The sequence below is a fragment of the Pteropus medius genome, unplaced genomic scaffold (assembly GCF_902729225.1).
Source record: "Pteropus medius unplaced genomic scaffold, Ma_sr-lr_union100, whole genome shotgun sequence".
Taxonomy (NCBI): domain Eukaryota; kingdom Metazoa; phylum Chordata; class Mammalia; order Chiroptera; family Pteropodidae; genus Pteropus; species Pteropus medius.
The window spans coordinates 1,699,362-1,720,851 of NW_024349505.1; the positions used below are offsets into that span (position 1 = coordinate 1,699,362).

Below are 21,490 nucleotides of genomic sequence, written 5' to 3' on the forward strand. Positions count from 1 at the left end.
CTGCAAGTATCATTTTATGAAGACATTCTTTCTGGAACTCTGAGGACAAGTCAGTTTCAAAGACAACATTCTGCTTCCGAAAGAAAACACAGCAACTAAAGACAGTGAAGGATCCCATATTGACTAAGGGTGAAAAACTTGTTAAAAAACTTTTCCTTGTAAAAGAACTGCATCTAACAATTTAAAATTCAATAACTAACAATAAATTAAGCCTGTTTCATTGACAAATTTAATTAATCCATAGTGGAAAACATATCCACCGATAGAATAGTTAATAAACATGTTTGATTTAAGTAAACAATGACAAATTGATTCTGTGATTATAAGTGATTTGGTATTCCTAAAGAGATAACACTAAAAAAGTAAGTCAGCAAATACTACTCAAATGTGAAGGAGAAAGTCAGGTTTCCAAATGAAAAGTAATTTGACTAGAAAAGGGATCTGCAAGTGAAATTGTCTGTTTCTTATGGTTGTTTTCATACTTTCTTTAAAATGAATATTAGTTCCACTCACAGTCACCTGATTCAAGTCTGATTTTTGGGTAGGCAATATTGATAAGTTAATACCAGATGTGTTCAGCTAGAAGGTCCATGCACAACTCCTTATTTTATTTGTCAAAAATGAGGAATTAGCTATTCTTTGTATTGATGTTGGTGTATAAAAGAATCTTAAGTGCTTTTTAAATACTAGTTTATAAATTACATTAATCAGAGAGTTCAAACTCCAGATCCATCTTTTTTTTTCCTCTAATAGACATTTTTGCATTAGAGCTTTTCTCTACTGAAATTGCTTTAGATGAGGTAGCAACTATGAAAACAAAGGTCCACTGGCCCAGTGGAGCTCATGTAGTTCCAAAGGAACTTCTTTCCCTATTAATGATAAGAAATAAGTTACAATCAGATTGTGCTAGGGGCTAAAACCAGAATGCATTTAAAACAGCTACTTTAGAGCATGCAAAAGTTGAGGACCGCCTCTACAAGAGAGAGGACATCTTGCTAGAGTCCTATTATTATCAAGGGCAAATAAAATTAATCACTTACAGAAATATATTTTTGAAAAATATATATTACCTTATAAACACAGTATAACCATAGATTTTTAAATAAGTACTGCTGAACTGAATTAAAAAAAAAAAACCTCTCAACTTAAAAATGTTTCTAGTATTCAAATTACATTAGAAAGATGAAACACAACTTTATAATAGAGACTTCTAGAACAAATAAACAGCCCCAAAATAACTCTTAGTTCAAATAAATGCCTGAGCCATACACACACACACACACACACACACACACAATCTCATTTATCCCCAGTTTGTGCCAAAAATATTCAGTTATATATGAATATATGCATGTGTGTATATAGTAAAAACTGTAAAATTTTAAACTTATGTACATATATACATCTATCTATCTATCTATTTATCATCATCCATCTATCAATCAAACAAGAAAAAATAGAAGTAAGTGAACCAAGACATGAGAAATCAAGGAATAAGAGTAACTAGGAACTATAGTTGTCGTAGGAAGACGATAAGATGTCCTGGATTGGCATGCCATGTGTTAAGATAAGAAGAACAAGAACATGGGCATGCGATGAGCAAGGAAACGTGTATTTCAATGTATCCACAAGGAAAAGTTCCCAAGAAGTAAGTTGTATGAACAGTGAGGCAAGAGTGGGCAGGGAGCATAGCAGCAGGCAGGAGAATGAATTTAGTGAGTCCATAGCGCCAGACCTGGAGATGAATCCATTTTCTGGTTGCAGAGCAAAAGGTTTAAGCTGTCACACTAAAGATACTATGTGAGCACTGGGGCAGAGGTTATAAGTATTCTTGTATAAATCTGTTCATTTGGTTTGAATTTGTGTTCTTTTCAGAATTATCTACCAAACTTTGAGATTCCCCCAATTTCCTGGGTCTGCAGAGGTATCATGGAGCCAAGAATGAGGCCAATACCCACAATTATATGTATTACAAAATAAATATGTATACATGTATAGTATACTATAATGATAATCAAACTGAATTCTATAACTTAATATAGAAACCTATTATCGAGTAAATCTAAACTATATTTTGCATGCATGAATTTATTTCCTCTCCCCTAAATTGTAAATTTTTACACAGAAATGTTTCTGCTCAAATTTATTTAAGCAACAAAATGAATTACTTCACTCCTGTAACATTCTAGTTAATTGAGTTTTATGGTTGCTGAACTCAGATATTTTATTGATTTTTATATTTTACTTCTAAACAGGCAAATCAATTTTATATTTAGATAGTAAAACAAAATCACAAATCCCTACTTAGTATGGACAACTGCTTCTGAAGATTACATTGTGTAGACTGTATACTTTTCAAATACCAACTCATTAAATAAGTACCTAATAACTATCAACTGAGCATAATTTCACATATCCATGCAGATGGCTGCATTTGAAGAGATAGGGGAAGTTTAGTTATAACATGAAACGGAAACCATTTGGGAAGAAATGACTTTTAAAATAATGCAACTAAAATTCAAACATCTCAGAAGTAGGCATTAAAATTTTGCATTGTTTTAAATAATACAATTTTGTTAGATTTTCTTTTTATAAATAAAATAGAAGTGTGACTATAAAAGGGTAGCACCAGGAACTGGAGTAACAAAACGGTATTGTATCTGATTGTCTAGGTGGTAACTTGAATCTATACAATAAAATTTCATAGAATCTTATAGAACTATGCACTAAAAATTGCATACAAAAACTGGTGGAAAAGGAATGTAGTCTGAGGTTTAGATAATAGCATTGTAACAATGTCAGTTTTCTGATTTGATAATTGCTCTATTGTTATAAAAAATGTTATCATTGAGGGGAGTTGAGGGATGGGTCCACAAGAAACCTTTGTACTATTTTGTACTTCTATGTGACTCTACAGTTACTTCAATAAATAAGAAATAAACAACAAACAAATATAAATGATGCAGCCCCTCCTTGGGAACTGAGAAGAAAACAAGGTAGCATTATTAAAAGAATCAAACAATAGTTAATATTGTAATAAATAAAGTTTCAAGAATACGAAGTGATTCTACTGAAATTGTTAGCATATATGTGGCAAAAATAGCTCATGACGGGAAGCTGCTCTGGCTGCATCTGATGTTGCCTTAGATACTCTTACCTGTTTTTACTGTTTGCCAGCCCAGGGAGAATGGGCTGCGAGCCTGCAGGTTATAGGAGGAGACTGGGCTGTGGTTGTCAGCTGCTGGACTCCAGGAGAGTGTGGCTGTGCTTTCTGTGATTTCCTCAACGATCACTATACCTGGTGGGCCTGGGGGACCTATAGACAAAAGGAAATGAATAAAGTTAAGTACAAGTTATGATCAGGAGCCATGAGAAATTGTATTTCCCATAAGGACCCAATCAAACTATGTACTTGTCTTAATAAAACACATATTAATAATAAAAATTGAAAAAAAAGATGGGATACAAATTGGTTTTTATGATTTCTGGGGGTTAACATAACTATAGATTTGATTTTTAAATAATACTTCGTGCTTGGAGGCAACTACCAATTAGCATTATATTTTATAGGAAAAGAAAATGAATTAGAAGCAAACAAAGCTATGAATGTCAATATCAACTATGACTTGAAATCAATCACAACTTACAGAGGCAGCAACAGAGAGTGATAGGCAATGCTATCAGGCACCCAAATGATCCTATTATTACTAAAAAGATATAGGTCTAATTTTCATGTTCTGGAAATCTACAATGTATACATACTGTGATATGACTATCAAGTAGCTTAAACTCTAACAGGGTAGATATGAAAAGCTCTGAAATAATGACCAAGGAGAGGTATATACTAGAAGTGAGGCATGAAAGTTAAAAAGGCAGGGAAGTTAAAAGGAAGATGTGATTATATTACTATTTTTCAGTGAGGAGGATTCAATGAATCAGAGATTATTTCCTTTTTGTTCATGAAAATCTAGTATAGAATACTGATGATCAATCTATGTAAATGTAGACTTTAACCTGAAGAATCATGATCTGATATGAGGAGAAATATACCTTTGTATGATTATTTCTAAAATAGTGATTTTTAATAGCATTTAAAAATATGTAGAATGTTTACATTTTACTGGCTAAAAAGCAATGCCAGTTTTCTTATTAACATTCTTATATTTCCTAATATGGACAATTCAAGCTGTAAGGATGCTTTCATTTTCAATTAAAAAAAACCCACCCTTAAGTACTTCATTTTCAAAATTAGTACTCATGCAGCAAATTGCTCTCTGGATTTGGTGATTATAAAGTTTGAGCAGTAGGGGCTGAACTGGACTGTAAGGAGCTAAGAAATGGTGGAGTGCTGAATAGAAGGAGGTGGTTAGTAAAGACTCTGGGTAGAGAATTTCAACAAGGAAAGGACAATGAGATGAAGTGTTTAAAAGCCTCAAAAGGCAAACAACATTTTTAGGAAATGAGAAATTAGCATTTTTATCAAGACTGAGAAGAACTAGCAGTAGAAAGCAGAGACCAGAGATTTAGAAGACAGGGACTATTCCATCAGGAAGGTGACAAAATATTGGCATTGTGGGCAAAAAGTGGAGAATAATCATAAGAAATGGTTGGGTTTTTTTCTCTTAGAGAAATGAAAAAAGAAACAATGAATATAGAGAGAAAGCTTTTGAGATGGCAATAAAAGGGAAATTGAGAGCGCTCATTTGGGAAAGTTCTCATTTTTTCATTAAAGAAAAAATCATTTACAATAAGTAAAGATGATTGGGTGATAATGGCACTGGGAGCTAAAGAAGAATGGAAAATGTTTGGAAAAAACACATGACAAAAGAAGATACACACGAAATATATTCTGTATTATTACTGGATTTCAAATTTGATTCGACAGCATCATGTTGAAGTGGAACTGACCAACTTCACAAGGTTAGGCTAGAAAGCCAGGACCAGGGCCAGCGAAAGTAGTTAATTGGATCCATTTAGGTTTAGGAGTTTGTAAATTTGGTATGGCTTATCATCAGATGCCAATGTACAAATGACCATGGCATCAAGGTGGACTAGCGAGTCAAGTGAAGCCAGTACGATGCTGACAAACTAGAATTAAAGAAAGGAGTCAGGGAAACTGGGTTATTATGAAGGGAAAATATATGAACAGGAACTTGTGTAAGGTACTTTTCAGTACCAATTTGTGTTTATCTGGAGTGGAGAATATGATTACTAGGGTTGATAAGGTCAAGTAATTATGGAAGAATATGTTTGATGTGTCATGAGCATAAATGTTTGAAGCATTAAAAAAGTGACTATAAACAAGATGAGGAAAATAAATAAGATCTGGGTGCTGAAGAAGATGTGTAATAAGTTGTTTGGTGACTGGGATATGCAGGAGTAACTATAATGATGATAATATAATAATGATAAGACTATTAACTGTAATAACACTATCAACATCTACCATATCCTCACTGTACTGTATTAAGGCACTGTATTAAGTATTTTGCAAACATTAACTTGTTCACTTATTTCTGTCACTGAGATGGGCCTTATTATCTCTATTTCATAGAAGACATAATGGCATCTCAAAGAGATTTAGTCAATAAATGATAAATAAATTAGTCAATAACATTATTATATCTTAGGTGTTATGCTAGGCAGTGGGTACCAGGTACTCCATTCTAAAGAGAAGTTATTTGCCCAAGTCAATTGGCTAGTGAACAGCACAGCTGACATTTAGTTTGAATTCGGATGTGATTATAAAGCCTGATTTGTCCAAAGAAGGGAGTACACAGATCCTTCCTCTTTTCACTGTTAACCTACAGAGTTGTTTCAATCTAATGAAGAAAAACAAAGAAAAAAGCATGTTTTAGGAAAAGGCACATTTAAATTATGTGGTAGAGATAGAGGTGGCATTTGAGGAAAGTGTTTAGGACTTTGTGGCAGCCTGTGTATAAGATGGCCACCATCATTTCCTTTTTCCTGCTTGTCCATACAGATCATTCCCTCACTGAAAGATGAAGCCTATTCCTTCAGCTCCTTGAATCTGGGCTGGCCTGTGACTATATGACCCAAAAAACAATGGTAGAAGTGTTATTGCTTGACTTTTGCAGCTTCATCCCAGGTCTTACGGAATGCTTATGAGAAAATCCAGCTGCTCACTTAGAAGTCTAATTAAACGAACTTCTGTGAGGAAGTCCAAGTTAGCCAATTGGAGGGGCTCATGTAGAGAGGGAGATCTGACTTGCCCGCAGCTATTCCAGGCATCCCAGCCCAGGCATCAGACATGGGAGTGATGAAGCCTTCAAATAACTTGCGCTTCAGCTACCCTGGGACTCATGTACATGAGTGACCTTAAGAATCTGGCTGTGCCTCTCAGCCAAAAACTATGAAAGCAAATAATAGATTGATGTTTTAAGCTAGTAAGTTTTGGGGCAGCAATAGACAATTGGAACAGACTTAAAAATAGTTTGGAGTTTGTTCATAGATAGGCAATTTGTCAAGAAGATCTACAAGATGCCATGAAAACACTTGAAATTTAGCTAACAAATTCAAACAGGAATAATTACCAACATAATTCATTTGTTAAACTCTTCTACATTGCTCTATTTATTCTGTTCCACTTTTTCCGTTATATTTATTCACCTCTTCGAAAAGTATTAAAAACCACGTATGTATAAAGCATGACAGGAAATATTGTGGAAAATAACTTAAATAAAATGATTTGCCTTTATGAGTATTGAAGCTCTATGAAAACATTTAAATTAGTTCTCTTAAAAAGGAATATTTCTTTTAATAATAGATAATAATTACTTTACATAATTTTTTAAAAATTTCAGCTGGAACAAAGAATTGTGTTAAGAACATAATTGATAAGAACATAATCCCCAAGTATTTTTCTCTATATGTGGCTATTTTCCCAAATATAGTCTACAACAAAATAATCAGTGATGGCAAATAAGATTTATATACCTAGGATACTGATTTTGGTGGTGGAATTATTTATAATTACAAACCACTGTAAATAACTAACTGTCCAATAATCACATAATGTTTAAACCATAAAATCTTATGATAATATATGACAGCCATTAAATTGCTTAATATATCAGGCTATTTAACAATATAGGGAATGTTCACAATATGTAAAAAAAAAAAAGCAGAGGGTAAAACTTATGTAAATATGGATATATAAATAGTAATTCGCCAAATCCATAAAGGAAAACACTGGAAAGAAATGCATTATAGTATATATGGTGGTTATTGCTTGGAGGTGAGAATGTAGATTATTTAAATTGTATTCTTTATACTTGTTTAGAGTTTCCAATTCTCTACAATAAGCATGTATTAGTTCTAAAATTATTTTAAGTCATTATTTTAAAAAGCCTACATATTGTGATATGTGTGTGCTAATCTAAGTATATTCTATTTAACTAAACATTTACTGAATGCCTAGTATGTGTAAAGCCCTGTGCTGAGTGGTGGGAAATGGGGGGAGGGGGGCACGGTTGGGGATGAATGGTTTACAGGAGGGCAAGACAGGATTGCAGCCCCAACTATGTTAAAATCCAGTGGCAGAGACACACTTTTTACAAAAAAAAATACATGTTATGTTCCAGTGCTTTGGGAGTATATTTTACATCTCATTATAACATGTTCCATTGGCTATAATTATTTTCTATAATTTCCATTTGTCTGAATATTCAACATGGTACTTGATATATATTAGGTCTTCAATAATATTTGTAGAAGAGATGAAAAGAAGAAGGGAGAAGAGCAGAAGAGTTTATGTTTTGATTTTGGAATGTTATACAACCATTAACAAGTAAAAGAATGTTTTAAAATAATTATTGTATAAGACAAAGTTCCAATATGATAGCCTCTTCTTTTATTAAATCAAAATATATTTGAGTTAACAGTTTTTTTAGTCAAGCCTAGGGTGGTAATAAAAATGAATGAAGAATATAAACCTTTTCATAATAAGTCTCATCATAATCAGAAAATTACTATCAACAGATAATTTTTCTAAATCCTTTTAAATCTAAAATTTTTATAAATACATTATTGTAAAATATTTTGAAAAATTAATGATGTGATTTACCATTTAAGATAGATTAAATATAATTTTCCACTATAATAAAAATTAAAATGAGCTTTATAATTATAATGTTAGTTTTGGTTTATTGATATCCTATCTACTGAAAAAAGTATATTTTTAGATATTATATATTAAACATTGGCTGCATTTAGCTTCCTGTACATATTTAGGAGTGAATTACATTAATATTATATTAACATAATACCTTTGTTAAGGCCTGTTAATGATGGTCATATTTTTGCCATCTTTTGACTTTTTAAAAAAAAATCAGGGAGTAAATTTTCTCTTTAAAGGCTTTTATAGCTAATTTACACAAGGCATCTTTGAAAATAGATTAGTAAAATGTAAATATCTCAGAGACAACAAATGTATGACAGTAGTTAGTGACTGAATGTTATACAGATTCCATTCACTTGGCAGAAATCTTACTAAATTTTATACTTAGCTGTAATGATTCAGTGTTATATGGGCAAGATTCTGGAAAGCAACCCCCATCCCCTATGACATTGGTATTATATAGGATCACTAACATAGATACTTAATTAGAAAATAGACAATTTAGAAAACTGTATACAGTCTTTTCATTTTTTCATGTTGAAGAGGTCTGAGCAAATGATGAAGCACAAAGGCCTCCTGAAGAAGCCATGTTCTCACAAATTCAATTTGTCCTCAATCAAGGGCTCCCCAGGTTTGCTATTAAATTGCTATCACATTGAATCATTCATTTGACCTAATGTTTTTAGAAAATTTTCTTCTATTGAGAAACCATTAATGTTTAAGCTGAAAAAACAAATAAAACATATATCTCCTTGTAATTGCTAAAGTTGTTATGGTTATGCTGCTGATATGAAACAAAAATCTAAGACATAATATAATAGTTAAGCAATGTTTCAGAGACTTGAAATTTTTAAATTAATTGGAGTCATGTAGTTCAATTCTATTATTTTTCAGATGAGGAAGGAGGACTTGAGACAGGAAAATTCCTCAATAAAAGAGACCAAAACAGAAGCTGAAGCAGGGTCAGTTTTAGTCTTGACAACAAATGGAGTGATATTTCTTGTTTAAAGCAAATTATGACAAATTAATGTGGTAACAAACAGGAAACTGTGTACTGACTTCTTGTAAAATTACTGCACATTCTCCTTTTAGACAACTTGTAATGCCTGGCTTTTGAGTTCTTGTGGTGTGACTGTCCAACCCTTCCTAAGGAATAATTCTTAAAAACATCTTCCTAACACTGAGACTGACTCCTCATGCCCAGCAATTTTTCTGGCTCTTTTTCATCTAGGTAGCATCACATTCTCTGCCTGATTCTGACACCAACTGATTCAACAAATATCCCTATTGTTACATGTTACTTTTTTACATTTAAAATCTGCTCAGTTTGTTTTCATTTTTATTTTATTTCAGGGAACTTCATGCTATTTTTCTCATGAAGTTTTAGTGAAAAATTAAACTTGTTGGGATTCAAACTTTAAGCAGGTCTTTAATTTGTTTAAAACTAAAATGAAAAATATGATACTACATATGCCATGAAATGAAAAGTATGATACCACATATGCCATGGTATCTTAAATTGGTTTGATTTTTAAGCTCATAAATATTGCTTGGGAACAGACACCTCTTACTTTTAAACCATGTAGGAATATGCTGCAGAAAAAAGGAAGCTGGCATAGCAATCATTCATGGAAGTGAAATCTTTCTAATACCAAGTGGACACTTAGTTCCTGTTTGGAAGATTAGGTTAATGTAGAGGAATAAACAATAACTCAGGCTACAAAGAATAATTTTCATTTTTATCATGTAGTTTAATTATATGCAATGAGTTATCCAGTCAAAGGGCCACTGTGAATAGACCCAATTAAAAAAATAACTATAAGAATAAAATATTTCTTTAAAAAGTAATGATCAATAATGTGAACAGATTTTCTGTAGCTCATCACATGTTAATACTTGTTAATACATTTAACTGGTTGTTGAGGTTTTCGTCTTTAGAACAGAATTATAAAGAATTATGGTATACCATTATTTAGGAAGTATAGTGCTATTAAAATAGTATATTTATTTTTTATACAAAAAAAGTCTGACATACTCTTGACATACTAGGCTGGCAAAATTCGGCTTCACATATATTGCATCTTTGCTTCTTCAACTTCTCAGATACTTCCTTATCTAAATCTTACATTCCTCATGAAGTCTAGAGGGTGTTCTTAGATTTCTTTACTACTTACCAACATAATTTAAGTGACCTTTTCTTCAATCCCATGAGAATAACCAATTATTTTTTATCAGGGGCAGTTAAGGATTTAAATGAGAGATAAACATTTCTAATTATTTTTTTCAAAAAATAATTTTGGTCTATGGCCATGCTACCCTGAACAAGCCCAATCCCATCTGATCTCGGAAGCTAAGCAGGGTCAGAGCTGGTTAATACTTGGATGGGAGACCACCTAGAATACCAGGTGCTGTAGGCATAAAAATTTAAAAAATAAGAGATTGTAAGCTGACCAGGTCCTTGCAATCTGAGAGGTCAACCAAGGGTTGCCTCACCTAAAAAAAAAAAAATAATAATAATTTTGTTTTAATTTGGTAAAGCTCTCCATTTACCATATCATATAATATTGATCTATCCATCTATCTATCATATTTATTATTATTATCGTCTACCTACCTACTACCTACCTGCCTACCTACGTAACCTGGTTTCTCAGTGTATAATTCTTGTCCCTCCTCTCTTTGCCTACTTAACACCTGTTTAGGCTTCAAATTTCAAATCTCTGCTTAAGTTTCACTTCCTTGGAGGAGACTTTCTCTGAATGCCCTATCTAGATAAAATCACTTCATTATATACATAGTACTTAAATGAGATGAGAACATATATATCACATTTGGTTTTATCAAAATAAATAAAAAGAAAAAAATGTACTATTATTGGTAGATTCAACAAACAATATCTATATTCTGGGGAGCTAATAATGTAAAATGGAAAAAATGTCATGTTGAAATGATATGATTTAATGCCCACCTATCAGGCAGAAGGCATCAAGCTAAATGTTATGTACTTTTCCTCTAATCTTTATAGTAAATCTGGTATTGACAGCTTCTTTCCACAAATGAGAAGACTGTGCCTCAGAAAGTTCAGGTGACTCACCCAAAGTCACACAACATTCCAATAGTGGACCTGGGATTCAAATCTGATTCCTAATTGCATATGCATCTGAGTTTTAACTCCATGCTATTAATTACCACATAACATTACATTACATAATTAAGCATAGGCAGAAAATGAAAATTATTATGAGCTGGTACAAATAATTTATTGATTAAAAATGGATTTAGAGGTAGAAAATGTATGACAGAGATTAAATGGACTTTGTGATTGACTCTCTAATATTCACTCCACTTGTTCCAGTGTAGGAACTAATCCATCATTATATGGGAGGCTCTGATTACTCTATGTCCATCTTGGCAATCTCAATTACTCTTGCAAGTGATAGCTAAAGAAGCTAGGTCTAAACCAATCTGATCATGGCAATCTTCTTATGATAAGTTCTGGTTCAGGAGTCAGCACATAGTCTAAATTGGCAAAATCAGATAAAGGGATGAACATTCATAGAGATATGCTAGCTCTTTCTCCTATTGTATATGAACAAGAAAGCATTTAGCCTCTATTATTTGGGTAGTCAGTCTATGACTACAATGAATTTTAGGCCAACATTGTAGACAACAGAGTGAAGAGATGGAAACAACTCAGGTCCCTGAATAAAACTTGAGACACTGGATAAACCAATTAAAAAACCTACTTTCTGTCATGAGAGCCAATACATTTCCTTATTGTATAACCAATCTGAGTTAGGCCATATGTACTTGCAACTGGAAGTACCCTGAAATACAAAGAATAACTGAGAACTCTATTGGTTTATAAACTGTGCTAAGACTGGTTATATTAGCATAAATAACACGAAAGCTTATCTCCTACAATATCAAGTGACTCTAGATAAATCCCTTGGATTTGAAAAATGACAAGTCACTTGGGAAAACTGACAGAGCAGCTGGCTTATTAGAAGCAAACAGACAAACAGGAAAACGCATAATACAATTATTAAAATGATTTAAAAATTTCCCTAGAGGATAATGGAATAATCACTTTGGATAGAGACTTGGGACTTATTAAAGTACTGTTATAATCAATGTATTCCTATGACAATAAAGTTCAACGAAGTATTGAAAATCGCATAAAGAATTTTAGAGCAAAATTGAAAAAACTATTTTACAAATCCATGATTAAATATCGTTTCTCATTGCTACATTTATTTTAAAAAATATTTAAAAAGAAGCCTAAAAAGGTAGGATAAACTACCATATGACAACTTTGAATGATGAAGGCTGACTAGATACTATGAGATTTAGGTTCTCATGCAGGCCTTGCCATTTTCCGGTCAAGCCCAGTGTGTGTGTATGGCAAAAGGGGATAAGTAAATATGCCAAAAGACTGGAAAATTCAAGGCATTTTTCAAAAGAGGGAAAGCAGATAGTTTAAGTTTGATCAGAGTAGCAGGATTCTATAAAGACTGGGAAAAGGAGGTTGAGGGAAGAACTTGAACACCAAGATGAGTTGAACTTTGTTATGTTGAGAGTGGAGAGCCTGTAAATGTTTTTAAATGGGAGGTAGACCAATACATTAGATACTGTAAAGGAAGAATCAAGAGTTGGTATGAAACATTAATGCCAAATTTCATGCTTGGATAAACTAGAAGAATAATAGTAGAATAAAGGGGAAATCTGGAGGAGGATCTCAAGTTTTCTTCTCAATTTAATGTAATTAATTTGAATTAGAAACAATTCTGATGGTAACACTGAAGTGCAGAGGTGGGAAGATGTTAGTTTGGAGCCTGAAGAGAGTTGAAAGGGTCAGGAATAGTCCTTGTCAGCAACGTAACAAGGAATCAATAATAGTTGAACATTAATGTTGCTGAACAATATTGAGAGCTTATATGAAATGAAAAACATGATTTTATAGAGGCTGAGTCAACACTGTTCCATTAGACTCTTTATTCTTTGTTTGTTTATAACCAACCAACAGAGGTGTTTGAGTTTAAAAGTTAGCATGATAGGTATCAAGAAAGTTATGGATTTCAGGTAGGAATTGAATTAGGTATAGCTAGTTAAGTAAAGTTAAGTAAAGTCCATGTTAAATTCAGAAGACTCAATAAATGCAGAGAGGCACCTATTATATAGTAGATTAAAGCTGTTGTCAGAGGTTTCATCTCACGGCAGAGCTTCTAGGACACAAGGCCCCTAAGGTTGCAAATAGGGCAAAATAATAAAGGGCTGGGCCCTAAGCTGGCTGATAGTTCAAAAAATCCTCTCTCGGACATAAAACCTTAATGGACATATAAGCCTTTTATTTAGTACTTCTATTTAATTTCTTTTGAATATACTCCGTGTACCCAGAAGCCAACATATGAATCATCTTTGCTATTTGCATTTAGTTTTTTAATATTTAGGCCAACATTTCTTGTGAGAATGTGTGTGTGTGTGTGTGTTTGTGTGTGCGCACGCACGTGCGTATGCTGCATAGAATAGGGTGAAGTGGAAGATGGGATGGAGTCATGAAAAAAATGCTGAGGGATTTATAAAGTATTATCTATGTTAAAGTACTGTATTTCTTCTGCAGTTGTAATTTTTGTCTTGATGTTCGAATGTAGTCTGGCACTTTTTTCTTTCATTTTCATCAGAAGATGTTTCAAATCAGTGCTACTTTCTGCCAGTAAGATGGTTTCACCTGAATATTTCAAGTTACTGATACTTCTTCCATCAATTTTTCCTTCCCCTTCCTCTGAGTCTAGCTCAGTTTTTTCATATGAAATGTTCTGCATACAGATTAAACGCATAGTGAGATGAAATGTACCCTTGTCTGACACCTTTGCCTATAAGAAACCATTCTGTCTCTCCATATTCTGTTCTGACATTGGCTTCCAATCCACGACACAGATTACACATCAGGATGATCAAGTGCTGAGGCATGTCCATTTCTTTCAGAGCAACACATAGCTTTTCATGACAGATGCAGTCAAAGGCTTTACTGTAATTTATAAAACATAGACTAACCTTCTGAAATGCTACGAAGCACTCCAGTATCCAAAGAATGCTTACAATTCGATCTCAAGTGCCTCTTCCTTTTCTGAATCCAGTTTGAACACCTGGCATTTCTTGCTCCAAATAAGGTAGCAGTCTTTGTCCCACCACTCATAGCATCACTTTACTTGAGTGGGAAATCACAGCAATGGTCCTATCATTACTGCACAACTTGGCATCTCCTTTCTTGAAGACTGAGATGTATATTGAACATTTCCAGTCTTTAGGACATGTTTTGTTTTCCGTATTTGTTGACATTTTCTTTTTAGGATTTTGACAGATTAAGTTGCTGTGGCTTGAAATAATTCTATCAATATCTCATGTACCCCTTCTACTATTGAAGAAATAGACAATTTTATAGACAATGAGGACATTAAAATTGTTAAAGATTCTTCTTATCTTGGTTCAGATCAATTTAAATGGAAGCTACAGCCAGGAAATCAAGAGAAGGCTGAAACTCAGAAGGGTAGCAATGAAAGAATTAAGAAAGATCACCAAGAGCAAAAATGCATCATTAAAGACCAAAGCTAAGCTCATCCATATCCTCAAACTTCCAATTACTATGTATGAATGTAAAAGCTGGACACTGAAGAAGGCTGCTAAAAAAAATGATTAATTAGAAATATGGTGTTAATGGATAGTTCTACACAGATACCCTGGACTGCCAGATGATGAACAAGTAAGTTCTAGAGCAAATTCAGCCTGAAACATTGCTGGAGGCGGGATTTTTTGGAAAAGAAAAATGCTGAGAAAAATAGAAGACAGCAAGAAAAGAGGAAGACTATATATGAGATGGCTTGACTCCATAAAAGAAGCCACAGGCATGAGTCTATGGGAGCTGAGCAGGGCTGCTGAGGACAGCACATTGTGGATATCACTCCTTTAAAGGGTCACCAGGAGTTTGAAGCCCACTCAATGGCATGTAACAGACACTTATGGGGAGAGCAGTGCCAAGATTCAAAGAACTGTTGTGATTGCAGCCATAGGAAACTTCTGAAATCCCTTTCCCACCATGCCATTCTCAAATAGTTTTCCTTCTATTTTACTGTGTCTGTCTCTCTGCTTTATTGATGTGTTATATGACATGGAAATATATTTAATATTAAATGCTTATGAATATTGTTTATTCAATTACTACTCCAAGAATGTAATTACTCTCTTTGGAGAAAAGAATTACATTCATTTATTTATACATTTAATAATTTTCTCAACAATATTGAGGAAATATTTACTGTGTGCCAGACTAAGGGGATAAGGCAGAAACAAGATAAGGAAGGGATCTGCCCTTATGAGTTTTACCTGCTAGGGAGAAGACAGTCAATGAACAAATGAATGAGAGAATTTCAATTATAAATTCAATGAAGAAAATAAAATGGGGTGAATATAGGTGGAGGAGATGCAAAAACATTAGATAGGGAGCTGAGAAATAAATGATAAGAAGAAGGCAGCCAGCCACATACATATTATGGGCAAGAGTTCTTTAGGCACAGAACATCAATGAAAATATTCCTAAGTGTTGAAGAGTTCGGCATATTTGTGGAACAGAAACGATCCTGGTATGATTGAAACAAAGTGAAAGAAGAGGATAGAGGGTGGTAATGGTGGAAAGTCAGTAGGTGCCAGATAATAGAGGAATTAGAAATCAATGGTAATAAATTTGGATTTTATTCTGAGTGTGATGGGAAGCTATTGGGTGACACATGAAAAAAGTCAAAGGATGGAAGCCATTGAAAACCATAGAGCAAAAGTGTGATGGATGCCCTCAGAGGCTGTAGGAAGATTTTGGGGAAAATCTATTTAAATCATTAAAAATGTATGAGTATTTTTCTTTGCAATAAGGTTTTGGTAGCAAATGTAAATTGTGATGATTCAGTAAATCACTTTTCCAATGTTTTATTGTTCCATTGTTGCTTGGTAGATGTTGGTGTAGTTTCAATGAGGATGCTTGCAATCTTATTGAAAGTTATAATGATTCTTCTATTTCCATTGTAAGCAAAACAAGAACTATACTACCTTTTCCCTACACCAGTGGTAGATATGATTTGTGAACATGTAGTTGTCCTTGAAACTCTAACTCATTTGGATTAGGTAGTGCTATGTGATTGGTTCAGACCAATGAGTTGTGAGCTAAAATGACTTGTGCCATCTTTGGCTGAAGCATTTTATTACCAATGTGAGAGTCTTTACATCACTGTTTAAAATGTTTACTTAAAGAATTCTTGTGTTCATTTTCAGAAAAATATTGACACTTCTCTGTCAATTATCACAAACTGCAGGTGAAAGGCAAATTAACCAACAATTTCCGGTAGTTAAGTAGACATAAATGTTTAATGTAGTTTTACATGAGTTGAAGTCATACATGCTGTGTGTGTGTATATATATATATATATATGTGTATGTATATATATATATATATTCCGATATAAAAGTAATACTGTCCATCCATCGAAGGTGATCTTTCTGAAATGGAAAATAGATATTTGAGGGTCTATTGTACAAACTGTCAAGAATAGTTAAAAATAATCAGCTTGTTTATTTAAACCTCAAGTAACCCAGATGCTATCCTGAAATTAATTTATTAAGCTAGTATTGCATAAATTCCAACAACAGATGAGTTAAAGAAATCCTGTAGGAAAATACCATATGGGGTGCTAAAATATGCATGGTACCATGTTTCTAGAAAGCTTTCTATAAATCCAATATTGGGTTTACTGTATAAGACTCATTATAACTCTGCAATGCAAATTAAGATCAAGAAAATAATGACTATATGAACTTTTAAATTTGTTCAGTCTCACTATTCACTTATAAATAATTTATAGATATCCCTGTGACTTATTTTCCAAAATACAGCATGAAGTGAATTTGGAATTATTATTTCCCATGACACATTAGGACAACACATTTCTAAAGCTATTCTTTTTAAGACAGGTGCATCCTTGACTATACTATGGGCTAAACTCTAAGTAAGAAACTTTCTTTAAGATATTTTTTTTTCTGAAGTATATATTGACATTTATTCTCATTTATTTAGATTTTCTTTCATGATTTTCCTTGATATCAACAACAGGTTCTACAAGATACCTATTTGAGATTAGGGATATGTTTCATGGTCTTGGAAATGAACAGAAGTTGACAAACATGTATCTGGGGTCATTTATTTCATATATTAAGTAACTGAGCAAATCAATAGTCCCCTGAGGACTTAAAAATGCATATTCCTCCCTACATGCTTAACTTTCGGGGCAATGGCTGAGATATAATGGAGAAAAACCATCTTAGTGGTTTCTTGATGGCTACTGGCTTATAGTCTGAGGATTTTTGCTATACAACTGTAAAAATACATTTACTATTATGCAATGTACTGTTAGAGCGCAGCACAGACTGAAAGATGACTGCTGTCATATGGTGACAGTGAACTTGGTATAATACTGATGCCACCATCTAACTCATTTGGAGAAATGAAGACAGTAGGCTCTTGAAAAAGCACTTAAATGAGTAGTCCTGGAGGTTGGATAATTTGTAACAGATGTTCTATATAATGAATGGATTACAGAGAGAGTGTCTGTAATGAAGACTATCTTGTTCATTGGTATATGATTGATGCTGCTTATTAGCCTGGCTTAACATTCTGTGAGCTGAGGTTGTGAGACAAATATGTGAGCATTGATTTATTGATATGCACAGATCAGGTGATAAAATGTCTCTGGAACAGTGATTAGGTATTTCAAATGAAGTTTACTAATAAGTGTTCTTTTTCTTGAGTTGGCACAAAAGAAATTATATGAACCAATAACCTCCTAAACAAAACATGTAATTCAAACAGAACTGTTTTATGCCATAGTTTTCTGTGATTAATGAACACTTAAATTAACCAAATCAGAATGCTGACAAATGAGAAAACTGACATTTTGATATAGATGATTAACTTATGTGGTTTAAAAAATTTTCCTTTGCTTGAAATTTTGTACTTTTGACCTAGAATGTTTTAAAATCTAAGACGTAATTTAGAACTTAAAAAGCAGTCATACTATTTGGTTTCATTTTTTAAAAAATCTAAATATTTAAAAATCTAAATATTTGTTTATTTATATTATTTAGTTGCAATTTTTTAAAAAACTAAATATTTATTTCACAAGTACTTCCAAATCCTTTAGTGTCCTTGGTGGTGTTTATAAAAGCTTTCTATTCTTTATTTTAATTTTTGTCTGACTTTGGTGCCAACTAAACTAAAGGTATGGCAAAGTCCTACATAAACATTCATAGAATACATATTTATGTTTTAAAAAATATTAATTACTGTGATTTAAATCAATTTTATAACATATATTTGGTGCTCATCTTATGTAATATCAAGCTGTGACTTAGATATGCAGGTAGTGATGACTTTCACTAATATGAAAGCAGTACTCTTAGAACTATGATCTATCTACTATAGTCTTATCTATACAGTTTTTCCTAGAATGAAATGATTTGTGTATTTAACTTTTTTACTCAGTCTTATTCTTTTGGCGACTTTGTATAACTGTACTTAAAGTCCTTCAGTGTTTATTTCACATATGGGAGATTCCCCTGCACACCAAGATGCTACTGCATTTTTCTCAAGGATGGATGCCTTCACAATAGAATCTTCAATGCATATAAATACGTGTTAATATAAGCAACTCACTTCAGGAAAGTGATGCAAGATTTCATTGGCTCAGTTAACTGAATATACTGAGATTGCCCTGATGGTATTTCAGTTTATCCTGATGACAGTAAACTGGCAGAGAATACAATTATGCCTATCAATATGCCAATTTGACTCTGAGGAAGGAGAGGCAGTCAAAATGTTCCCAATAACCTTCAGAATATATGATCAAATTGTAATTAAACAAGATGGACAAAATAATCAGAATATCATTGAATATTTCAGTCAATGGATAAACAGAGAGGATCACATTCTGGATAAATGTAGACTATTTTCCTGCCCTTACAGACCACAAAGAACAGTTATTTATCTTAATCTTAAAGATTATGGAAATGAAAATTCTTCCTCTAGTTAAGAATATCAACAAGAATATCTACCATTTGCTGAGAAGCATTCTACCATCTGAAATCTCATTTCATTCTCCTATTAAACCTGAAAATTAGATAATGTTATCCCCACTTTACAAAATGAAGAATCCAGACAAGATAATATGACTTGCCTATGGTTACCCAGCAAGTGTCAGAGTGAGATTCGACTTCTGGTCTCGGTTATTTTTATAATTCTTTCTTGTGTGGGCTGAGTAAACTGGTTACTATCACAGGCATTTTAAACAACTCAAGTCATTTTTAAATTGGGCTACAGAGATTCAACTAACATTTACTGAGCACCAGCTATAAACTAGTTCCAGTGTTCTGGCAGTCCAAAGACCTTGCTTTTCTAAATGCAACACAAATACATCAGACTTTTCCCTATTACTTTAATTTTATTTTTAGTTTCTCACTGGTCAATAATCTTGCAGCTCTGACTTTTATATCTCAGCTTTTCAATGCTTGCCCACTTTGAATCTTGTAGAGGTTATTTTCTATTTTAATAAACTATTTTTATAAAGCTAGGAATTATTTTTTTCTAATCCCCTTCAGTTTTTAGGTACCTCAGCAATGATCCACAAGTTTCTAAACGTAAAATCTGATATATTCATTCAATAATATAGGATGGAGACCCATGTGCTAATGATTGCCAATCTTTACACATAATGGGTAAAACTAGGTTTCCCCATACATATTAAACAATAAGATCTATACACTTTAGTTTTGAAAAATAAAAATAGCCAACTATTTGAAAGATTTTTACCAAGAATGAGTCACTTATTTTTTTTTTTTCTTGGCATTAACAGACATCATCTGGTGTTGTTTTTTTCTCCTACTCTTTCACCTCAGTTGCTCTGACTCATTAGAGAACTAATTGCCTTTGTAATTCCAAATTAAGGAGTACTTTAGTGAAACAGAGACATTACCTTTGCCAGATGTTTGGGAGGACAAAATCCAATCTGCAGAAAAAGTCAGTAAAAGTTTCTTCCAATCAATGCTAGTCTTCTCTCTCTTCAATCTGCATAGATTTTGTGTTGTTCAATGAAGAATCATTCAGATACCAGGATACATGTTGTGTGGTGTTACACAAAATCAAGAAAATAATTAAGAATATTGAATATTTAGGAACATAGATTAAAATAAAATAAAATTTTGGGATAGAGACTGAAGTGAACTTACCAATTTTCCACTGTCTTCCTTGGAGATGTCACTGGGTTGACATTCGGCAAAACTTTTCTTAGAACTTGGATTCTTGGTGACCGCATTTGGGTTAACAAAAAAAGGCTCATGTAGTATGTGTATTCTCTATAAGGTTGTATCTTAGGCTTCACGTGAAAATAAATTATTACTCAAAATCTAGAAGATACACTAAAACAATCTGGGTAACAGTCACAGAAAACAGAATATATGTAAGAAGGAAAAAAAAAGGTCAGGTTTTAGAAAGAAATGGTGGTTAGTTTAGGTTGTGTCTATACAAGTATATGAAAAGTGAGTAAGTAGGATGACTTTTCCAAACAATTCAAACAAAAAAAATGATCAGACAGATAATATTTTGCCTGAGGAATGTTCGTGAGTTTAAGGACATCTTTCTGAACATCAAAGACCTTTTTTTTTTTTGTTCTCTGTTGTTTTGTTTTCATAATTCTTGGCATAATTCACCCATAAGTAGGTAAGAAGCAACAAATATCAAAGATTTTAAAGAACAGCAGGAGAAAATGGAATGATCAGAGACTTTTTAAAGCAATTGAAAGTTTTGTTCTCATAATTGTGGCAAGAAAGTTTAAAATGAGAGAATGAGACGTAATCATGCAGAGCGAGGTCTATTATTTATTGATGCTTAATATTCCTGGTGACATTCTGTCCAAAAGTGAATTCTTTCTAACAAAATCTAGTGTCTGGATAAGAAGCTCCTCAAATGTCCTGAAAAAAGTCTTTAGAATTTGATATTTTATATGATTGACAAAGACATAGGAGTCAGAGGAAGTTCAGACTTGTCAGTAAGGTTAGTGGTCATTTAGGCCAAAATATAAGATAAAAAAAATGATGATCAATAATGCTTAGTCTCTTGGTCATGAAGTTAAAGATTAGGTACTTTAGAGGATCAGAGATTATGAGGCCTATTCTTAGAGGCAGATGGGAATGAAAAGGTACTGTATTTTCAAGCCGATACCTTCTGTTCTATTTCCTGGCTTAGTAAATGATTACATGTTT

At 33.0% G+C, this 21,490-nt stretch overlaps 1 protein-coding gene and 1 pseudogene across 1 annotated transcript in view; one reads left to right on the top strand and one right to left on the bottom strand.

Moving 5' to 3' along the window:
• CNTN5 (contactin 5) overlaps positions 1 to 21,490 on the bottom strand; it is a 1,114,755-nt gene that overhangs the window by 68,484 nt on the left and 1,024,781 nt on the right. The window contains exon 17 of the mRNA XM_039881982.1: positions 3,158 to 3,316. Within this exon, the coding sequence (XP_039737916.1) occupies positions 3,158 to 3,316 (159 nt within the window). The remainder of the gene's footprint in view (positions 1 to 3,157; positions 3,317 to 21,490) is intronic.
• LOC120618154 (uncharacterized) lies at positions 10,440 to 10,557 on the top strand (annotated as a pseudogene).